The following is a 17,046-nucleotide window of genomic DNA, read 5'->3' on the forward strand; positions in this document are numbered from 1 at the left end:
TGAGAGGCTCTGAGTGGGGATTCTCTGGGGTGGGGCTCTGTGGGTGATCGATTGTGGTGGGCAAGTATGGGGAGAAGAGGACCTGTTGGGGGTCCTCTGCCTTGGCCTGAGTTTCTGCACTTGTGGACAAGTTCGTTAGGGTAGGGGAAGCTGGGAGAGAGACTGGGAAGGGAGGCCGGGCAAAAAAACCTGTGTTAGCAGCTGAGGACCCTCAGCGTCACTCTGTTGGCGTCTCTGGGAATGTGAGCAGAAACACACTTCCTAGTTATCCCAGGGGGGTGGGCACCTAGAGCACATCTGTTGAAGGCTGCTCGAGTGGGAAGAGAACGTTGACTCCTGGGGTTTTTTGAGGTGTTGGAGGTGGGACCCAGGGCCTCATACAGCTGGGCAAGTGCTCTACCACTGAGCCACACCCAGCCCAGTACATTCCCTGGCTTTTTTTTTTTTATGTTACTGGGATTTGAACTCAGGGCTTCATGCTTGCTAGGCAGGTGCTCGAGCCACTCTGCCAGCCCCTTCCTGGCTTTTAAGGCCGTTGTGTCTCACACAGGGCAGAGCAGCACCAGGGGTCTGAGCATGCAGCCACCTACAAGCCAGGGAAGTGCCCTCATGAGACTCTGGATGAGCCTCAGTCAACTCCTTCCCAGTCTCTAGAACACAGGAAGTAAACATGTGCAGGTGCCTGGCCTGCGGTCAGGCCGCCCACCGTGTGTGGACGGAGTGAGGGCTGACAGCACGCATCTGCTGCACGCCCCACCCATGCACAATCATCCAAACAGGACCCCCTCGGTGGGACACCGCACCCACTACCCCCCACCAACGCCCCAGAGATGAGACAAGAGTTGAGTTCAAACTGAGTTTAATGGAGAGGGTCAGGATGTTCGTATCACGCTAGGGAAGAGGTCTGCTTAAGGACACTGGGGTCTGGGACAATGACCCGCCAAGCTCTGGACGAGCAAGTGCAGGACTCAGAGGGTCCTTCCTCTGTCTCAAGGGTTGGAGCCTGAGGGGTGGGGGTCCAGGGGAGGGGGAGATGGCCATCGAGAGGCCTAAGTAGGGATAGACTCGGGACGCCCTGGATTTACATCCGGGCTCCTGGATGTGAAGGGCTGAGATAAGGGAGGATCCTGAAAGATCCTGCTAGGTAGAGGGTTAGAGGGTTCCGGGGTGTTTCACAGAAACAATCAAGGGGCCTCGATTTCATAGAATCATCCAGAAGGCCCCTTGTGAGGGAAGCGGGTATCATACCACCCCAAATATTGGGAACTGTTCACCCCCTGTAGCCATGTTGGGGTTTTAATGTAAGACCCCAATGGCAGGGCATTCCACATACGTCATGACACATCTGCAACACAGGCATACGCTGGCTGTCCCACAGGACGGTGGGGACTGGAAAATCAGTCCAGGTTCTGGGTTTGCGTCCTAAGAGGACAAGCCTGGGGGGCCACACGGCTCCTCTTCAACAGCTGCCGGAGCTGAGGACAAGCAAGGCCATGAGAAGTGTGGGGGAGGGGGAGGGGCAGGGGCACCCTGTGGACTCAGCGACTGGGAGAAGCCAGGTGGGGATGCTTGGGCAGGAAGGTCAAATTCAAGATGGGGGGCCTGGTGGCAAAGGTCTGGGTTCAGATATTGGGAAAGGGTTCACACCAGATTGGAAGGCAGGAAAAGGGGCTCCCGGCTTGGAGATCACACTGGATGAGAGTCAAAGCATAGAGCAAGGATGAGAAGTCAGGTTTGAGGTCAAGACTGAGTTCAGAGGTCCCACTTTGGGATTAAAAGTCACACTTTGAGATCAAGATTTAGGGTTGGGAGCTGGGTACCAGTGGTTCACACCTGTAATCCTAGCTACTCAGGAGGCAGAAATCAGGAGGATCAGGTTCGAAGCTAAGACCTTATCTCAAAAAAATCCATCACAAAAATGGGTTGGTGGAGTGGCTCAAGGTGTGGGCCCTGAGTTCAAATTTCAGTACCGTAAAAAAAAAACCAAAAAAAACCCAAACCAAAAAGACTCAGGGTTGGGAGTCCAGGTTATACTCAGAGGTCAGGGCTGGAGTTGATGTCAGGAAGAGTCACCATGTTGAGGGACAGGTCAGACACTGAAGTCAGAGGTCACATTGGGAAGATAAGGTTGAGGTTCCAAGATTAGATGTCACTCTCTAAAGTCGGGACTGGGTGGGGTCAGGGGTTCCTCCTTCCCCACAGCTCACATGGGGTGCAGTGCTTACCCCCTCAGGGCCCGGCCCGGGCCTCAGCAGGTGAACAGGCTGCTCGTTCTCTAGGTTGCGGAGTGTTGGGTCCGCGCCTGCTGCCAGCAGGTGCCGCACGATGGCCTCCTGGGGTGGCCCAGGGGGCAGGGCGGCCGCCATGTGGAGGGCTGTATTCCCATGGGCCTGGAACAGTGATGGAGGCTGATAAGGATCCACTCTCTGCTGCCCGGGCCTCCTAAACTGCATCCATGTCCTGCCACACCATGTCCCACACACCCCTCTGCGTGTACATCCTTCTCATGTCCACCGCCCACAGGACCCCAATGCCCACCTTCATGTTGACAAAGGCCCCCAGGTCTCCCTGCGGTAGTGACAGCAGCAACTGAACCAGGGTTGGGTTGGCAGCCTGCACAGCCAAATGCAGAACTGTCTTGTTGCTCTTGATCTCCTGTGGGGAAGGGAGCGGCAGAGGTGAGGCAGGTTCTCCCCCCAGAGCCCCTCCTAAGGACCCAGAGGCCCTGTACAGTTGTACATGTGGTGTACTGCACCTGCACATATCATAGAACTGTACATTTGTAATTTTCCTTCTCCAGGGTCTTGGAGAAAGTCTCCTTTTCCAGGCCCTCAAAGAGGCAATCTGGGTGAGAATTTGCCCTGATCACTCCAAATTCTATCTAACACATTAAAATGCACCCGGACTCTAGCTTATCAACCAGGACTGGGGTTGGGTGGTGTTAATCAGTAGACTGACTAAACCTGACTCCACTGCAATTTTGAGCTGTTTTCTTCATAACTGAGAAAAAATAAGACATTTTCTAAAATGAAACTTTAGTCTAAGCCTTCAAGGAATTAATATTCATTCTAGTGAACATTAAAATTGTTATGTGCTTGTACAGGGAAAACAATCTTGTTCACGCACTAGATAAATTATGAAGGGGAAACAGAGGTAGAAGGAAAAGATCTAGATTAAGGGTAGCTTTAAAAAAAGATATCACTGTTTTAATACGCAGGTTGCATTTGGATCCAGATTTTTTTAATTTAAAAAAAGTCATTTTAGAGTCAAAGGGAAAGTCGAGCATAGTCAGGATATCTCAGATAATGAGACATTAATTATTTTAAGGTGAAATAATGGTATTGAGGGCAAAAGAATTATATATATATGTGTGTGTATATATTTATATATATATGTATTTTTTTTTTTTTTTTTGCAATATTGGGGTTTGAACTCAGGGCTTTGCAGTTGCTTGGCAGGCGTTCTACTGCTTGAGCCACTCCTCCAGCCCTTTTTGCTTTGGTTATTTTGGAAATAGGGTCTCACTTTTTGCCCAGGCTGGTCTGAACTTTGCTCCTGCTTTCTAGTTTCCACTGTGGCTAAGATGACAGGTGTGTGCTACCATGCCCAGATTTGTTTTTGTTTTTTTTGCTAAGATGGGGTCTTGCAAACATTTGCAGGACTGGCCTGCAACTATGATCCTCCTGATCTGAGTCTCCCACAAAGCTTGGGATGACAGTCACATGTCACCACACCCAGCTAAAAAATTATCTTTTAAAGACTCAGAGATACTGGGTGTAGCTCAGGGGTAGAATGGATGAAGCCCCGAGTTCCATCCCCAGCACCCCCCCAAAAAAAAGAATGACAATATTTATGGAAATAACTATATGCTTAAAATTTACTTAAAAATAACAGAATGGAGAATGGTGGCACATGCCTGTGACACAGCACGTGGGAATCTGAGGCAGGAAAGTTGCAGGTTTGTGGACAGCCTGGGCTATACAGAAAACTCCTGGCTCACAACAAAGAAATAAATAACACAGGACAGGAGAGCACTTGCCTAGCATGTGGAAAGTCCCTGGGTTCAATTCCAGCACCACCAAAAATAGAAGGAAAGCAGGAGAATGGATAGGCAAAGACTGGCTGCTTATTGGTGTTGGGTGTGTAGAAGTCTTTATAATATTCTTTGTTCTTTATCTATGTGCAAAACTCTTGAACAACAACAACAAAAACGAGTGCTATTTAATTCTCTCAGCTAACTTGTAAAGAAGCCACTGTCATGGGAAAGGAGGATAAATATATAATTAATTAAGAGCCAGGGTCTACAATCAGACTCCCTGGGTTCTAATGCCCTGTCTGACACAGAAGTGATTTCTGATAGCCCTCCCCTCAGTTTCCTTATCAGTACAACAAAGAAAGTACAATAGTCCACGCCTCAAAGGGTGTTTGGGTGAATCCAAAAAATTAATCCATAAAACCCAGTGCTTGATAACTCTAAGGCCACTCATATTACTGGAAGTTGAAGTCTAGGGCACAGAGAGGTGAAGCGATGTGCCTGAAATCACACAGCTTGGTAGAGGCAAAGCCAGCATTTGTTGAATGCCCCTGGATACCCAGGTGGCTCTGTCTCCCACACCCTCCTCTGGGCCAGGCACTCCCAGCCCAGCTCACCTGGCTGGTATGATCGGCACCTACGTGCAGCAGCATCTGAACACAAGACAGCCTGTCTCGGGCTTGGGCACTCAGCACCCGAGGACAGAAGCCGGGTGAGCACATGGCAGTGGTGAGGGCCAGGACGGCTGTGTGAAGGGGAGTGAGGCCTGCAGAGGGGAGACGGTGAGGGACTGATTTGTACCTGGGGTGCCCACCCCTCCCAGCCTGCTTGCCACACCACCCTGCCTGCCCAGCTTACCCTCAAAGTCTCTGGCTTCCAGGTCGACCTGAACACCTGTCTTAAACACCGCCTGGGAGGAGAAGAGAGTGATGAGAGGTATCCCTGGACCTTGTAGCCCTGGAAGACAGGATCGGGGCAACTGGTCCACCCCAGACCGCCAACCTGTCCCCTGGTCATACCGAAAGGACTCCTGGGAGTCCATAGGTGGCAGCAACATGCAAGACAGAACGGCCCTGATGGTCGGTGGCATTGGGCCCAGCTCCCAGATTCAGCAGGTCCTCCACAATCAGGGGCTGGTTGGCAGCTGCAGCCACCAGGAGAGGCGTCTGCAGTCACAGGAACAGTCAGCCTGCAAGGCCCCCTGCTTCCCCTGGCCCACTCAGGAGCCTTGGTCCCAGGAGTTTCGGCTCCCACTGCCCTCTTCTCTGGCCGTCTGGGCCCCCAGCCCTCACCTTGCCCTTGTGTTCACGAATGTCTAGGTGTGTGTACACCTGAAGCATCTCTGCCGCAGCGTAGGCAGCCCAGCGCAGCCCCCGAGCTGCAAACAGGTGCAGGAGCCTGCGGACAGGTGGTGGGCAACAGTGAGCCGAGCCCCCTGGCTGAGCTGGGAGTCTGCAGCACACCCCATCTCCTCTGTACACTCACGTGTCTCCCTCCTCATCCTGGGCCAGCAGCTGCTGTGGTCCTAAGGCCAGCATGTGAGCTCGGGCTGTGTCCAGGGATGGGCCAGTGGGTGGAGGCAGCTGTGGTGGTCCTGAGGGGAGCCCAGAAACTCTCCAGGATCCTGTCTGTGGCCCAGAAGGCTCTGCGTAGAGCCGAGTATCCAGGGGGTCCTGAAGGGAGCAGATGGTAGAGTCACTCAGCTGAGAATCCCCTTCCAGCCCACCACACACACCCGTCCACATACCCCGAACCTAAGGCCAAGTGGTGCTCTGGGCCTCAGTTTTACCCATCTGGAGTATGGAAGCCAAGCCCAGCCCCTCACACCTCAGAATAATGCATGAGGACCACTGGGATTTTTTTGTTTTATAGTACTGGGGCTCGAACTCAGGGCCTATATCTTGAGCCACTCCAACAGCCCTTTTTTGTGATGGGTTTTTTTTTTTTGAGATAGGGTCTTGAGAACCATTTGCTGACTTCAATCATCCTGATCTCTGCCTCCTGAATAGCTTCCTGCCCTGCTGTCTCTCACCTCCATCCCCAGGGAAAATGAGCCTGGCCACCCTGGGTCCGAGGGTGGGCAGAAGTCAGGAGTCAGGAACCCTTCTGCAGCAGAAGCAGGGTAAGAGCAGGGACTGTCTGTATAGGCGCCATGCGTGATGGGGTCCCAGTCTGGAAAGCCCGCGGGGGGAGCCAGGTTGCCGAGTTCAGAGCCTACCGTCTCCTGGGGGGCAGGGAAGTGAGTGTGGCCTGTGTGGGAGAGGAGAAGCAGGCCCGCTTGAGTGCCACAGCGGGGGGGCTCACAGCCAGGGCTGGAGGGGCTGAGGTTCCCAAGGTGCTGAGAGCTAGGACTCTGGAGACTGGGGCCTAGAACCCTGGGATATCAAGGGCTTGGAAGCCTAGACTTCTGGTACACCAAGCAACTGGGCTCTTGGGACCCCAAAAGTATGGGAGCCAGGGCCCCTGAAGTCCTATGTGCATAGATGACTGGATTCCAGAGGACAGAGATCAAACTTCTACTGAGTTCCAGCACCAATGGGGACCCGACCCCTAGGCCCCCCGCAAAGCCTGGAGAGTTGGGATTTCTGAGTGGCTGAGGGAAGCAGGAGTTTCCAGGACTTACCAGCCTGAGCCTCATTCACAGCTGGGGTCAGGGGCTGGGCCAGGGGAGGGGAGAAGTGTCCCTGCAGGCAAAGCAGAAAGGAACAAAGGTGACTGAAGGTACCTGGCAGATTCCTCGAGTACCTGTTCCCCACCTATCCCGCACCAGGGTCAGGACAACAGCTCTGATGAGCGCTGAACTCAGCAAGCCACTAAGTCCTTGCTGGAGGACGCATGGCTTCAGGGCAGTTGTCGTTTACAGGGCTTCCCGAGCCTCACCGGTACCCCACCAGCGTCAGGCTGCTGCTGGCGCCGTCTCTGTTCCTCCAGCAGCTTCTTCACGGTCTGGGTTGGGCAGTGGCCTCGCTCACTCCGACTCACTGTGTGGGGGAGGAGAGAAGGAAGTCATCCGGGTCCTGAAGTCACTCAAATGCACCTGGGACAGGGGAGGGGGGATGTGGGCGCCCTTCGTGCCCTCCCGCGCGGAAAAACTGGCACATTGATGCCGCCTGAGCACTCCAAAGCCCATAGATGGTGAGCGCAGGGCCCGCCCCCGCTGTTTCCTTCCCTTTGCTCCGCACTTTTCCTCTACCCAACTTTCCGCCAGCGTGGTGGAAACGGAGGAAGGGGGAGGGGAGCGCCTCTCCGCAGCATCCCCTCCACTTCATTAAAAGAAATCTCACCCCTGAGCTCCCAGTCCTGAGGCCAGGGAGAGGCTTGGGAGGGGTCGCCAGGCGCCACTCCCTGGAGGTCCCCAATATCTCCCTGATCTAAAAGCTGACCTCTGCTTCTTTCCCTGGGGAGCCAGGAGTCAAGTCCCAACCCTCAGCTCATCAGGCATCCAGAGGTCCAAGCCCCGACCCCATCCCTCCAGACTCGAGCCCAGGCCCCCATCTGGCAGCCACAGTGGTCCCGGAGCCCGGTGTCCTCTACCCCAGGACCCCAAGGAGGCCGGGCCGAGCCCGCTCCTCTCTAGGACCTGGAAGCCCCGGGGTCCCAGACTCCTCTTTCCCACGACCCGGGACAGACAGATCCTCAGACCGCAGCCACTGGAGCTGGGGTCCCGGCCAAGGGAGGGTTAATCCTGACATGGGCTCACTCGACGCGCTGACGTCACGGCCAGACCCGGCGCGCTAACGTCATGGCGCTCACGCAAGGGAATCTTCCATGTCCCGCTTCCCCTCCCAGGCCCGCGCCGCAGGTGTCCTGCTCACGGGCGGGGCGCGCGGCGGAGCGTGGCGCTCGCGGAGTCCCCGCACGCGGGGAATTCCTGCTCTGCCCAGGGACAACGGATGCGTGGCGATCTGGGAAATCCCGGGGCGGGGTCGGGGTCACGGCCAGCGTGGACCAAGGTCACGGTCAGGCGCCGGACCTTCCGGACCGAACTGGAGAATTTAAGCCATCCCGCCCCCAAGGGCGCTGTCCAGCCTCTACTTCCAAATGGAGTCGTGGTCTCCAGCCGCCTCCTCCCACAGGACCCAGGGGTCCGAACTCACACCCCTTGCACCCTCGGAACCCCGGATTCCCGATGCCCTGTCCCCAAGGACCTTGGAATCCAGAGTCCCAGTCGATCCTACGTCCCGATCTGATGGCAGTAGCGCCCTGCAAACCCCGGGTGCCCTCACTCTCAGAACCCAGCGCGATGCTCCAGCTCTGTCCCTCGGGGACCCCAAAAACCCCACCCCAGCCGATCACCAAAAGCGCGGATCGTGCCTCACTTTCTCCATGCGTTACCTCGGGGGTTTCGTGGCGCGGATTGCGGGCCCCCAGGGCCGCGGCCTCGGCGCTGCGCCAGCCTCGCTGTCTCCCCGCGGAGCCGCCGCCGGGTCCCCGATCTCCAGCCCTGTCCCCCGCGAGTTTTTAAATTGGGGTTCTGGCACCGCCCCGTCTTGGGCAGAGTCCCGCCCACAGGCCTGGGAGTCCCCGCGTCGCGCTCCAGCAATCTCGGTCTCTGAATGGGCGGGGCTGATTTGGAGAGTCCAACCTCTGAGTCTCCCCAGAAAGAGAGAACTGGGGGTCCCGGTCTTTGGGGTCTGGGTTTCTGGGAAGAGACCCGCAATGCGAGCCTGGACTTGTGAGTCTCTGTCCTAGGGAGTGCTAGAGGGGGCTCGACGGCTGGGCCCTGGCTAGGAGTGGTAAGCAGTATTCCTGGGTCCTGGAGGAGGTGGGGACGGGGTCTGGTCTCTCCGGCTTCAAAGGAGGGTGATTTAGGTGGGCCCAAATCTCTCCTGCTTTCCCACATGGCCTCCTTTTTCACTGCTAAGTTTCACTCACTCACTTATTTAAATAACTCATTGGGCCGGGCACCAGTGACTCACACCTGTAATCCTAGCTACTCAGGAGGCAGAGATCAGAAGGATCACGGTTCGAAGACAGTCCAGGCAAATAGTTCGTGAGAGCCTTTCTCGGAAAAAAAAAAAAAAAATCACAAAAGCGGACTGGTGGAGTGGCTCAAGGTGTAGGCCCTGAGTTCAAGCCCCAAAACCACACACACACAAAAAAAATCAATAAAAATAAAATAACCCATTGGTGCTGGCTAAACAGGCAGGAATTCCCAGCCCTGAGGCCACCAATACTCCAGGGGGAAGCCGTTCCCAGTTCCCACTGCTGACCAAATCTCCCCATGGCTTTCAAGAATCGTTTTCCTGGGTCTCCTCCCTCCCTGGTTCCTCCTAAGTCTCCCTGGCTGGTTTCTCCTCTTCTCCCATGCTGTGTATGAGTGAGTGTGTGTGAAGAGGGTTGTACTCTGTCCATGCACACTTCCTTGCTGACGTCACCCAGTCTTGTGGCTTTAAATACCATCCATAAGTCATCAGACCCCAGATTTCCATCTCCAGGCCAGACATCTCCTGAATTCATAAATGCAGCCAGCATCTCCACCACAAGGGGCCAGAACCCCGGCACTACCCCCAAGCCAGCTTCTCCCAATTCTGTCAATCCACTCTCCATTGTTCCAGTTGCTCCAGCTGGACGCTGTACTCCCTGGGGATTCCTGTCTCAAACCACCCAAATTCACTCCATCAGCAAATGCTGTTGGCTCTACCTCCAAAATATTTCCAGAATCTTCCTAGTGCTCTCACCCTGTTCCACCTGTCGCTCCCACCTGGACAATCATATCAGCATTCTTGGGCTCTCTGACCACCCCCCTCCCCGTTTGTTCACCAAAGACAGTCACAAGGACACCCACATACACAGGAAGTAGGTGGCCTTGCCACAAGCAAGCCGACATCCGTTATTGCCATCTTATTCCCTCACTGTTTCTGAGGACTTCTCAGTCTTTGGATGGACCCCTTGGAGCCCCAGTCTACCATGACCACTCCTGACCACATGCTGATCCTGCTTTTGTTTCCAGGTGAAGACAGCAGTGTGGGGGTGACAGGCTGGGTACTTGCAACATGAAGGCAGGGGTGTTGAGAGCGGGTTCTTCTCTCTGTGGGCCTTCCCTTCCTAGAAATCTATTGGGTATCAGTGCCTGGGGCCTTGGGGTGGGGGTGAGGAGTTGTGGAGCTGTCTCCCCTCCTTCTTGCTGGGTCTCTAACCTCTCCTTCCCATTTTCTGTCCCTCTCTGTGTCCCTGGGATCTCCCCTTCAAATTCCATTTCTCCAGAGTGGAGTTTACTGTCCCCTGCAGCCTGCTTGGGGATCACCTCCCACTCTGCTCACCTTCTGCCTTTCCACAGTGGCTGCTGCTCAGATGTCCCCAGGTGAGAGACAACTGGGAGGCCAGTGGCCTTGGCACTTCAGGTATCACTTCTATCCCTAGGGCTTGGCCTGAGGGTCCTAGACCCCTCCCCCCGAGCTCTGCATGTCATGGCTACCCCCAAATCAGAGCCCAGGGGATCTGCAATGCTCTCTAGGTCCTGTCCTGCCCTCCTCATCACCAGATCAAACCCCCAGGGAACCAGTGACCCTTGACTTCTCTAGCAGTATCCCCTGTGCCCTGCGTCCAGTGCCCAGCCCCGGGGGCCTGTGACAGCCCAGCCTCTAGATTTCCATTTACCAACCCCAGGGAATGGGTGTTCCACCCTGCCCTCCTCCCACAGGAATCCCCCTTTTCCCTGTGGTCAAAGCACAGCCCCACCCCTGGGAAGCAAAGACACTCCCCCCTCAGCTGCAGCTGGTCTGGGCCCCCCCTCCAGGCTCCTGTTCCGGATGTGGGCCCCTGTCCCTGCCGCTTCTGGCAGGCCTAGTGGTGGCAGATGCGGTCATGTCACTGGTAATCGTGGGGGTGGTGTTTGCATGTGCTCGCTCATCCTGTCGGCCAGCCCAAGGTGAGGGCTGGGACAAGTGGGGCCAGGAGGGTGGGTGGTGTCCCTAGGGAAGGGGTCCCATGGAGGGGGATCCCGGGGGAAGCCCTGGAGGAGGGGCTGGGGAAGCCCTGGGGGAGGTGCCTGGGGAACCCCAGAGGAAGCCCCTGAAGTAGGGGGTCCCCAGGAAGGTGGAGATGGGGGCGGGTAGTGGGTGGTCAGGCTTCATGCCTGTCTCCCCCACCCCCATCCCCAGATGATGGTACAGTCTACATCAATATGCCTGGATGGAACTGACCTCAAACTTCAACTTTCAACTTCTAACCCACGCATCCTGGATTGTGTGTGGTGGTCACACACACCCCTTTGAGATTAGAATAAAGCAATTCAAACACCTCTAATTTTATTCTTCTTCAAAGAAACTCCATATTCCCAAAGCCTCCCTCCCACTTAACTGTTTCTGGGTCCACCCCCCTGACACACACCCAGAAATCCATATCCCCAATTCCTCAGCCCAGAAATCTGGAGTAACTCAACAATGTTTTTGTGCTCCATTGTTTATTTGGGGACAATGGTAGGGAGAGGTCTGATAGCTCAGGGAGGGCACTCTGTGAATGTGTGTCCTAGTAGGACTAGAAATGATATACTGGGTGGGCATCAGGAATGGCTGGATCCAGACATCAGGTTGCTCATTGTCGTGGTTTGGGCTCATTTGTAATACTGCCTCTGTATCTTGAGGTCGCTGTAGACATCTGGTCTCTGACCCTGGAGCTCCTGAAGGAATAGAGGTTATCAGTGGAAGGAGCAAAGAAACTTAAAAATCCAAGCCTCCAATTGCTTCTCAGTCTTTTGGCTAAGATCAAGTACAAAATCCAGCCCTCTAGTGGTCTTCAAGTCCCTCCACGGATTCTTCAAACTTAGAGCCATGCAAGAGATCTGAACGTTATTCAAGTGCATTCTGTGTGTCCCCAGTGCCCCCCCTCCATGCTTGGAATATCAGTCCCCTCGATCTCCAGCCTCCTTCTCCCTTCAAGTCTCAGCTCATTTCACATCCTCAGAGGGCTATTTCCCAATTTTTTCACCTATAATTTCTTACCCCACACCCTTTTCCTTTCCTTGTTTTTTTCTTTTCTTTTTTTTTTTTTTGTACTGGAGATTGAACAAGGGCCTCTTTTTGTGCTAGACAAGCACTCTACTACTTGAGCCACACACACCCCACCCCCCAGCCCTTTTGTCTGTATTTTGTTTTGGAGACAAGGATTCGATAACTTTGTTGGGACTGGTCTGGAACTCACCATCCTCCTGCTTCTGTCTCCTGAGTAGCTGGGGACTACAGGCATGTGCCACCATGCCAGACTACATCAGCCTGCTTTATTTCCTTCATGGTGCCTCCCAGATGGTTTTGTTAATTAGCTTTCAGCATGGGTCTCCAAGTTGGAAAGTCCACCACAGTGTCCCCAGCATGGGGCACATAGAGGTACTCAACAACCCCACTGAAGGAAGGGATGAATTGGAGTGACATTTACCGCAAAATGTCACTGCTCTTAGTATCAGGTCTCCGGACCTCACAGAGCCAAACTCGGGATTCTTAGATTTGCAAAGAAACCTAGTCAAGCGCTGGTGGCTCACGCCTGTAATCCTGGCTACTCAAGAGGCCGAGTGCAGGAGGATCATAGTTCAATGCCAGCCCAGGCAAATAGTTCACAAGACCCTATCTCGAAAAAACCTAAACAAAAAGGGCTGATGGAGTGGCTCAAGGTGAAGGCCCTGAGTTCAAGCCCTGGCACCACAAAAAAGAAACTTTTTACCCACGGGGAAGCAGACCAGCAGTTAGACTTCACAGAGCAGGTTTGCTGTAAGGGTCTCAGCTGCACAGGGCAGGTCTCAGGAATTCTCCGAAACCCCCTCAAGTGACCAGTCTAGGGTACATTTCTCTAGGGAGGGGTTCGCGGTATCTGTGACCCTCGAAGGGTCAAGAAGGAAACATGGCAGAGAAGTGAGAGCTGTCTTCATCTCTGTTTTGAAGAGGAATGTCAACCGCCCCTAACTTACACTCACGACTTGTTATTTTATTTCATTATTTTATTTGGTTAAGACAGAGTCTCACCATGTAGCCCAGGCTGGCCTCGAACTCACCATCCTCCTGCCTCTGCCTCCCAAGTACTGAGATTACAACTTTGTGTTTCTTGCGTGGAGTTTTCTGAGGAGTCTACAGCTTTTGTCAGGGTTTGGGGTTTTGTCCATCCCCCAAAACTCTGGGTCTCCTCTCTTTACAGTCACCAAACTAGGATTCAAGTCTGTCCTCTGGCTTCTCCCAGCATTCAGCTTGTCCCAGGTCTGGCTTTACCCAGAGTGACTCCAGGCCTGTTCTTGTCACCCCTGTATTTCCTCCCCACATATTTTGAGCTAAGCTTAAAATGGTGGCTGACCAGGAGACGTGGTTTTGGACAGATGTCCCCTTTGCCTTCAAGGTTTGGGGGCCTGCTGGGGAAGGGGCTTTCAGCTGCTGGGGGAGAGCACGGGTGTGGCTGGGAGGGGAGAGAGCAGGGGTGAGGGGTGAGGAAGAGTCTGGTCTTCCTACCTGGTAAGGTGACTCGGTCTCAGTAATGTGCTGCTTTCGTGGCCCTGGGTTGGGGGGAAGGGGTGACAGAGGATGCAAAGGTGGGCAAGGCTTACCCACCATCCCGGCCACCAGGCCAGCCCTGCCAGCTCCACTCACCCTCCACAGTCCCTCGCCCCCGCGGGACCAGCCGACCCAGCGAGTACACGGCCAGGGCAATGAGCAGTGTTAGCACCAGGTCCCCCAACACGATGCCCGCCAGCACACCGGGGCTCACCGGGGAGCAGTTGCATTCTGGGAATGTAGCACAGGGGACAGGGGAGGCCAGGCTGGAAACTGGGGGTCGGGGTGAGCAGGGGGGTTCGGAAGGGAAGGCGGAAGGATGGGATGGGGAGGTCTTTAGGGGGTAGGGAGAGGGATTGCAGGGCCTGCACCTACCGCTCTGGGCCTGGACAGGGCTGAGACCTGGGGAGGGAAAAAGAGGTAAACTGAGGCATGGAGCTATGACTGCAGATGAGTATAGAAGCCTGGAAGGTGAAAAGCAATGTCTGGCAGGACCTGGAGGACTGGCACAGAGGCTGTCGGTTGGTGTGTGACTTCTGTGCCAGCTTGTCTAATTGTGACACCTTTTGACGTCCCCTCCCCCTGCTTCTCCCCGGAGCCGTGTCTTGGGGACTCCAGCTCAGGAGACAACCACAGGCTAGGGGAGATCCACTCTGTCCATCCTTCCCATTTGGTTCTCTGCTGTCACCCTGCTCCCTGTCCCACCCCTGACTGGGCCCAGGGACTCAGGTGGCAGCAGCAGAAGCCCCCAACTCACCACCCACAGTCAGAAGGAGAGGAAGAAGAAGCTGCCAGGAGGGCTCCGGGGTCCCCATGATGTCCGGACACTGCTGGACACCACAGGCCAGGGGCCAGTAGGATGTGATACGGCGTCCAACCAAGAGAAGGAGGAAGTCTGAGCTGGGTGGTGGCAGGAGGAGGAGGGGACAGCAGGGGAGGAGGAAGGATAGACAGACACAGTGCCAAAAAGAATCAGGCCCAGGGGCCATGCCACGTTCCCTAATGACTGGATGTGAAGGGCACAGGGTACATGAGTCAGATCCTGACCTCTAGTCCCAGTCAGGGGTCAGATGTCATTGTAATAGAACGGTCAGTGGGTGACTAGGTTTGAAGACAGTCCTGCTTCTTCTTGACTGGGCAACTTTAAGCAGCTCACACAGCCTCTCTGGTCCTCTATTTTTTCATCTGTAAGATCGGGTGTAAAAGGCCGGGTATGGTGGTATATATCTGTAATCCCAGCTACATGGGTGTTAGAGGTAGGAAAGTCACAGACCTAGGCTGACCCAGGCAAAAGCACTGAGACCCTATCTGAACAATAAGTAAAGCAAAAAGGGTTGGGGGCATAGCTCAAGCGGTAGAATGCCTGCCTGGTCAATTCCCCCAAACACTACTAAAGATAAATGATTGAGAATAAAATACTTCCTGTTTTATAGGGTTCCTATGGGGAGTAAATGAATTAATGCACCTAGAAAAAAGTTCTAGTTGATACTTGTCAACTTTTAAATTGTTACTTTTCTCTACAATTGTTGTTATTTTATAATCAGACCCTGGTGATGGCCATAGGATATTAAGAGGGGACCGTCCTTGTATGGATGCTAAAGTACACAGTTACTCGGTTACAGATATTAAGTCATGTAAGCCCCACAACTTTCTTATGAGATAGATGCTCTTATTCTCATTTATCAGAGAGGTAAAGACACTTGCCCAAGGTCACACAGCAAATAAGGGTAGAAATGGAACCCAGGTCCTAAAGACATATATGTGAATTCTTAGAAAGAAAGATGAAAGATGGAGGAGAAAAAGCATAACAAATGTCTTAGTTGCTCACACCACAGAGACAGGATTGGGGCTTGAAGTGAGGCCGGTGGGGTGGCATTGAGGGAACCACTGGACAGGGTGGGGCCGCCCTGCCGAATGAGGAAGCAGCTGGGAGCAAGGACAAAGGGGCCACCCAAAGGAGACAGGGACTTCTCGCCCCAAGGGCCAGCTGAGGCTGGGGCTGGAGAAGAAGGAACCTGAGGTCAGGGTGCGTGGGGGTTAGGGGGTGGGGGGAATGAGCCAGCTGCAGGAAGCCCCCTCCCCCATCCACCCATCACAGAAGGCTTCTAGGGCCTGGGCTCAGGAGAGAAAAGGGGAAGCTGACTGCTGGTCACGGGGTGGCAGATGCAGGGTGCCCGCGGGGGTGGGGAGGGCTCTGGAATCTGCAGGAGACAGCACTGGCAACTTATGGTCACCATGACCTTGGGCCTGGCTGTGTTCTGTCCCTAAAGAACCCTCAACACCCCTGTTGGGGTGGAGGGGACAGACACTGCAGGCCTCTCCTGGGACCCAGCAGTGAGCTCAGGGCTCTGAGCCGGGGGGACCAGGACCTGACCTGGATCTTGGGGGTGGGGGCAGGCTGTGGGGCCCTGGATGGGAGCAGGACACGAGGCTGCTGCCATGGCCCAGTGGGCTGGGGGGATTCGGTGACTGATCAGAACTGTGCCTGCACAGGTGCCCAGTCATGAAACGTTAATGATCGCCACTGTGCCGAGTGCGCCCTTCTCTGGGCTCCCCTTGGCTTCAGCCTCCCTCTCCTCCAAATCCAACCAGGCCCAGCTGACCCCAGAAGACACACAATCCAACAGCAGCCAGGACACCAGGCACCATCCAACCAGAACAAATGTGGCCATAGGGCAAGGTTGGGGTCCTGGATCCCCCCCACTTTAGTTGCTGAAATGTGGGAGGCTCAAGGGGCTCCAAGAGAAGGGATGGGAAGACGATGTTAGCAGACATTTGGGGGACATGAGCTAATGGATTTTTTTGCCAACCAGAAGTGACATATTTTTTTCCCCTTTGGTGGTATTGGGATTTGAACTCAGGGCCTCATGCTTACTAGGCAGAGGCATCCAGGTCCCCTTTGGGTAGAGGAAGAATACGGAGTGCCAGGATCCCCAGACGGGGCTCTGCCCCGGAAGGTGCCGAGCTGCAGGAAGTGGGACTGAAGCCTCCACAGACCTGTGAAGTGGCCCAACCTCCCCGGCCACCTGCAAAGCTGACTTTCCCCGAAACCAGGCTGTCTGTGGCCTGTGGCCAGCTGGCCTTTGTGGAAGCTGTGACCTGTCCTCCCTGCTACAGCCTGAAGAAGCTTGTTAAAACTCAGACAAATGGGGCTGGGGGTGTCACTCAGTGGTAGAGCGCTGGCCTAACACGTGTGAGGCCCTGGGTTCCGTCCCCAAAACTGCAAGAAATAAAATAAAATGGAAACTGGTGAGTAACCTAATTTTTAAAATGGTCAAAAGATTTTGGAGGAAACGCTCACAAAAGCAGGGACACTAATGGGCACTAATAGCATGAGGAAAAGTACCGACCACCGTTAGTCATTAGGGAAATACTGACGAAAGCCACAGTGAAACACCACCGGGTGCCGCTAGGATGCCTGAAATTAAAAAGACTGACGCTAGCGGGTGTCAGCAGAGACGTGGAGCACTGCCAGAGGGAAGGTAAAATGGAACAACAGCACTTTGGAAAACCATCTGGCTGTTTCCTATAAAGTTAAAAATT

The 17,046-nt window shown here is 54.5% G+C and overlaps 3 protein-coding genes across 5 annotated transcripts; 1 reads left to right on the forward strand and 2 right to left on the reverse strand.

Moving 5' to 3' along the window:
- Positions 1-842: 842 nt before the first annotated feature.
- On the reverse strand, positions 843-9,038 carry Nfkbid (NFKB inhibitor delta). 3 transcript variants are annotated; one of them, XM_074057194.1, is made up of 12 exons: positions 8,369-9,038; positions 6,914-7,014; positions 6,657-6,717; positions 6,066-6,283; positions 5,519-5,706; positions 5,326-5,431; positions 5,053-5,199; positions 4,892-4,943; positions 4,651-4,799; positions 2,539-2,655; positions 2,226-2,390; positions 843-1,475 (listed from the first exon to the last, which is right to left on the reverse strand). In XM_074057194.1, exons 1-12 carry the CDS (start codon positions 8,874-8,876, stop codon positions 1,398-1,400), a joined length of 1,890 nt encoding a protein of 629 aa, XP_073913295.1. In that variant the 5' UTR covers positions 8,877-9,038; the 3' UTR covers positions 843-1,397. The 3 variants fall into 3 exon arrangements, with proteins under 3 accessions (XP_073913295.1, XP_073913296.1, XP_020023701.1); XM_074057195.1 differs by lacking the exon at positions 8,369-9,038 and adding an exon at positions 7,614-8,291; XM_020168112.2 differs by lacking the exon at positions 8,369-9,038 and having other exon boundaries at positions 6,925-6,970.
- Positions 9,039-9,834: 796 nt separating this feature from the next.
- Positions 9,835-11,281, forward strand: Hcst (hematopoietic cell signal transducer). The gene is given in 5 exon segments (XM_020168137.2): positions 9,835-9,986; positions 10,314-10,366; positions 10,368-10,377; positions 10,773-10,904; positions 11,137-11,281. Coding segments are annotated over 5 exon segments (306 nt in total). The 5' UTR covers positions 9,835-9,916; the 3' UTR covers positions 11,178-11,281.
- A 138-nt stretch (positions 11,282-11,419) lies between these two features.
- Positions 11,420-14,415, reverse strand: Tyrobp (transmembrane immune signaling adaptor TYROBP). The gene is made up of 5 exons (XM_020168124.2): positions 14,261-14,415; positions 13,879-13,905; positions 13,600-13,734; positions 13,462-13,505; positions 11,420-11,654 (listed from the first exon to the last, which is right to left on the reverse strand). The coding sequence occupies exons 1-5, from the start codon at positions 14,316-14,318 to the stop codon at positions 11,589-11,591; spliced, it is 330 nt and encodes a 109-aa protein (XP_020023713.1). The 5' UTR covers positions 14,319-14,415; the 3' UTR covers positions 11,420-11,588.
- Positions 14,416-17,046: the final 2,631 nt, after the last annotated feature.

This window comes from Castor canadensis, chromosome 16, assembly GCF_047511655.1.
Source record: "Castor canadensis chromosome 16, mCasCan1.hap1v2, whole genome shotgun sequence".
Classification (NCBI taxonomy): Eukaryota; Metazoa; Chordata; class Mammalia; order Rodentia; family Castoridae; genus Castor; species Castor canadensis.

Bases quoted from the DNA above. Each gene is read 5' to 3' on its own strand.
- Nfkbid (XM_074057194.1), bottom strand. From the start codon at position 8,876: ATGTGGGAAAGCAGGAGAGATTTGGGCCCACCTAAATCACCCTCCTTT. The intron at 5,707-6,065 runs GTGAGAGACAGC...TGCTCCCTTCAG, and splicing joins CATTTTCCCTGGGGATGGAG to GACCCCCTGGATACTCGGCT. The intron at 5,432-5,518 runs GTGAGTGTACAG...ACCTGTCCGCAG, and splicing joins CAGGATGAGGAGGGAGACAC to GCTCCTGCACCTGTTTGCAG.
- Tyrobp (XM_020168124.2), bottom strand. From the start codon at position 14,318: ATGGGGACCCCGGAGCCCTCCTGGCAGCTTCTTCTTCCTCTCCTTCTG. The intron at 13,906-14,260 runs GTGAGTTGGGGG...TTCCCTCCCCAG, and splicing joins TCTCCTTCTGACTGTGGGTG to GTCTCAGCCCTGTCCAGGCC. The intron at 13,506-13,599 runs GTGAGTGGAGCT...CCCCCAACCCAG, and splicing joins GGGGCGAGGGACTGTGGAGG to GGCCACGAAAGCAGCACATT.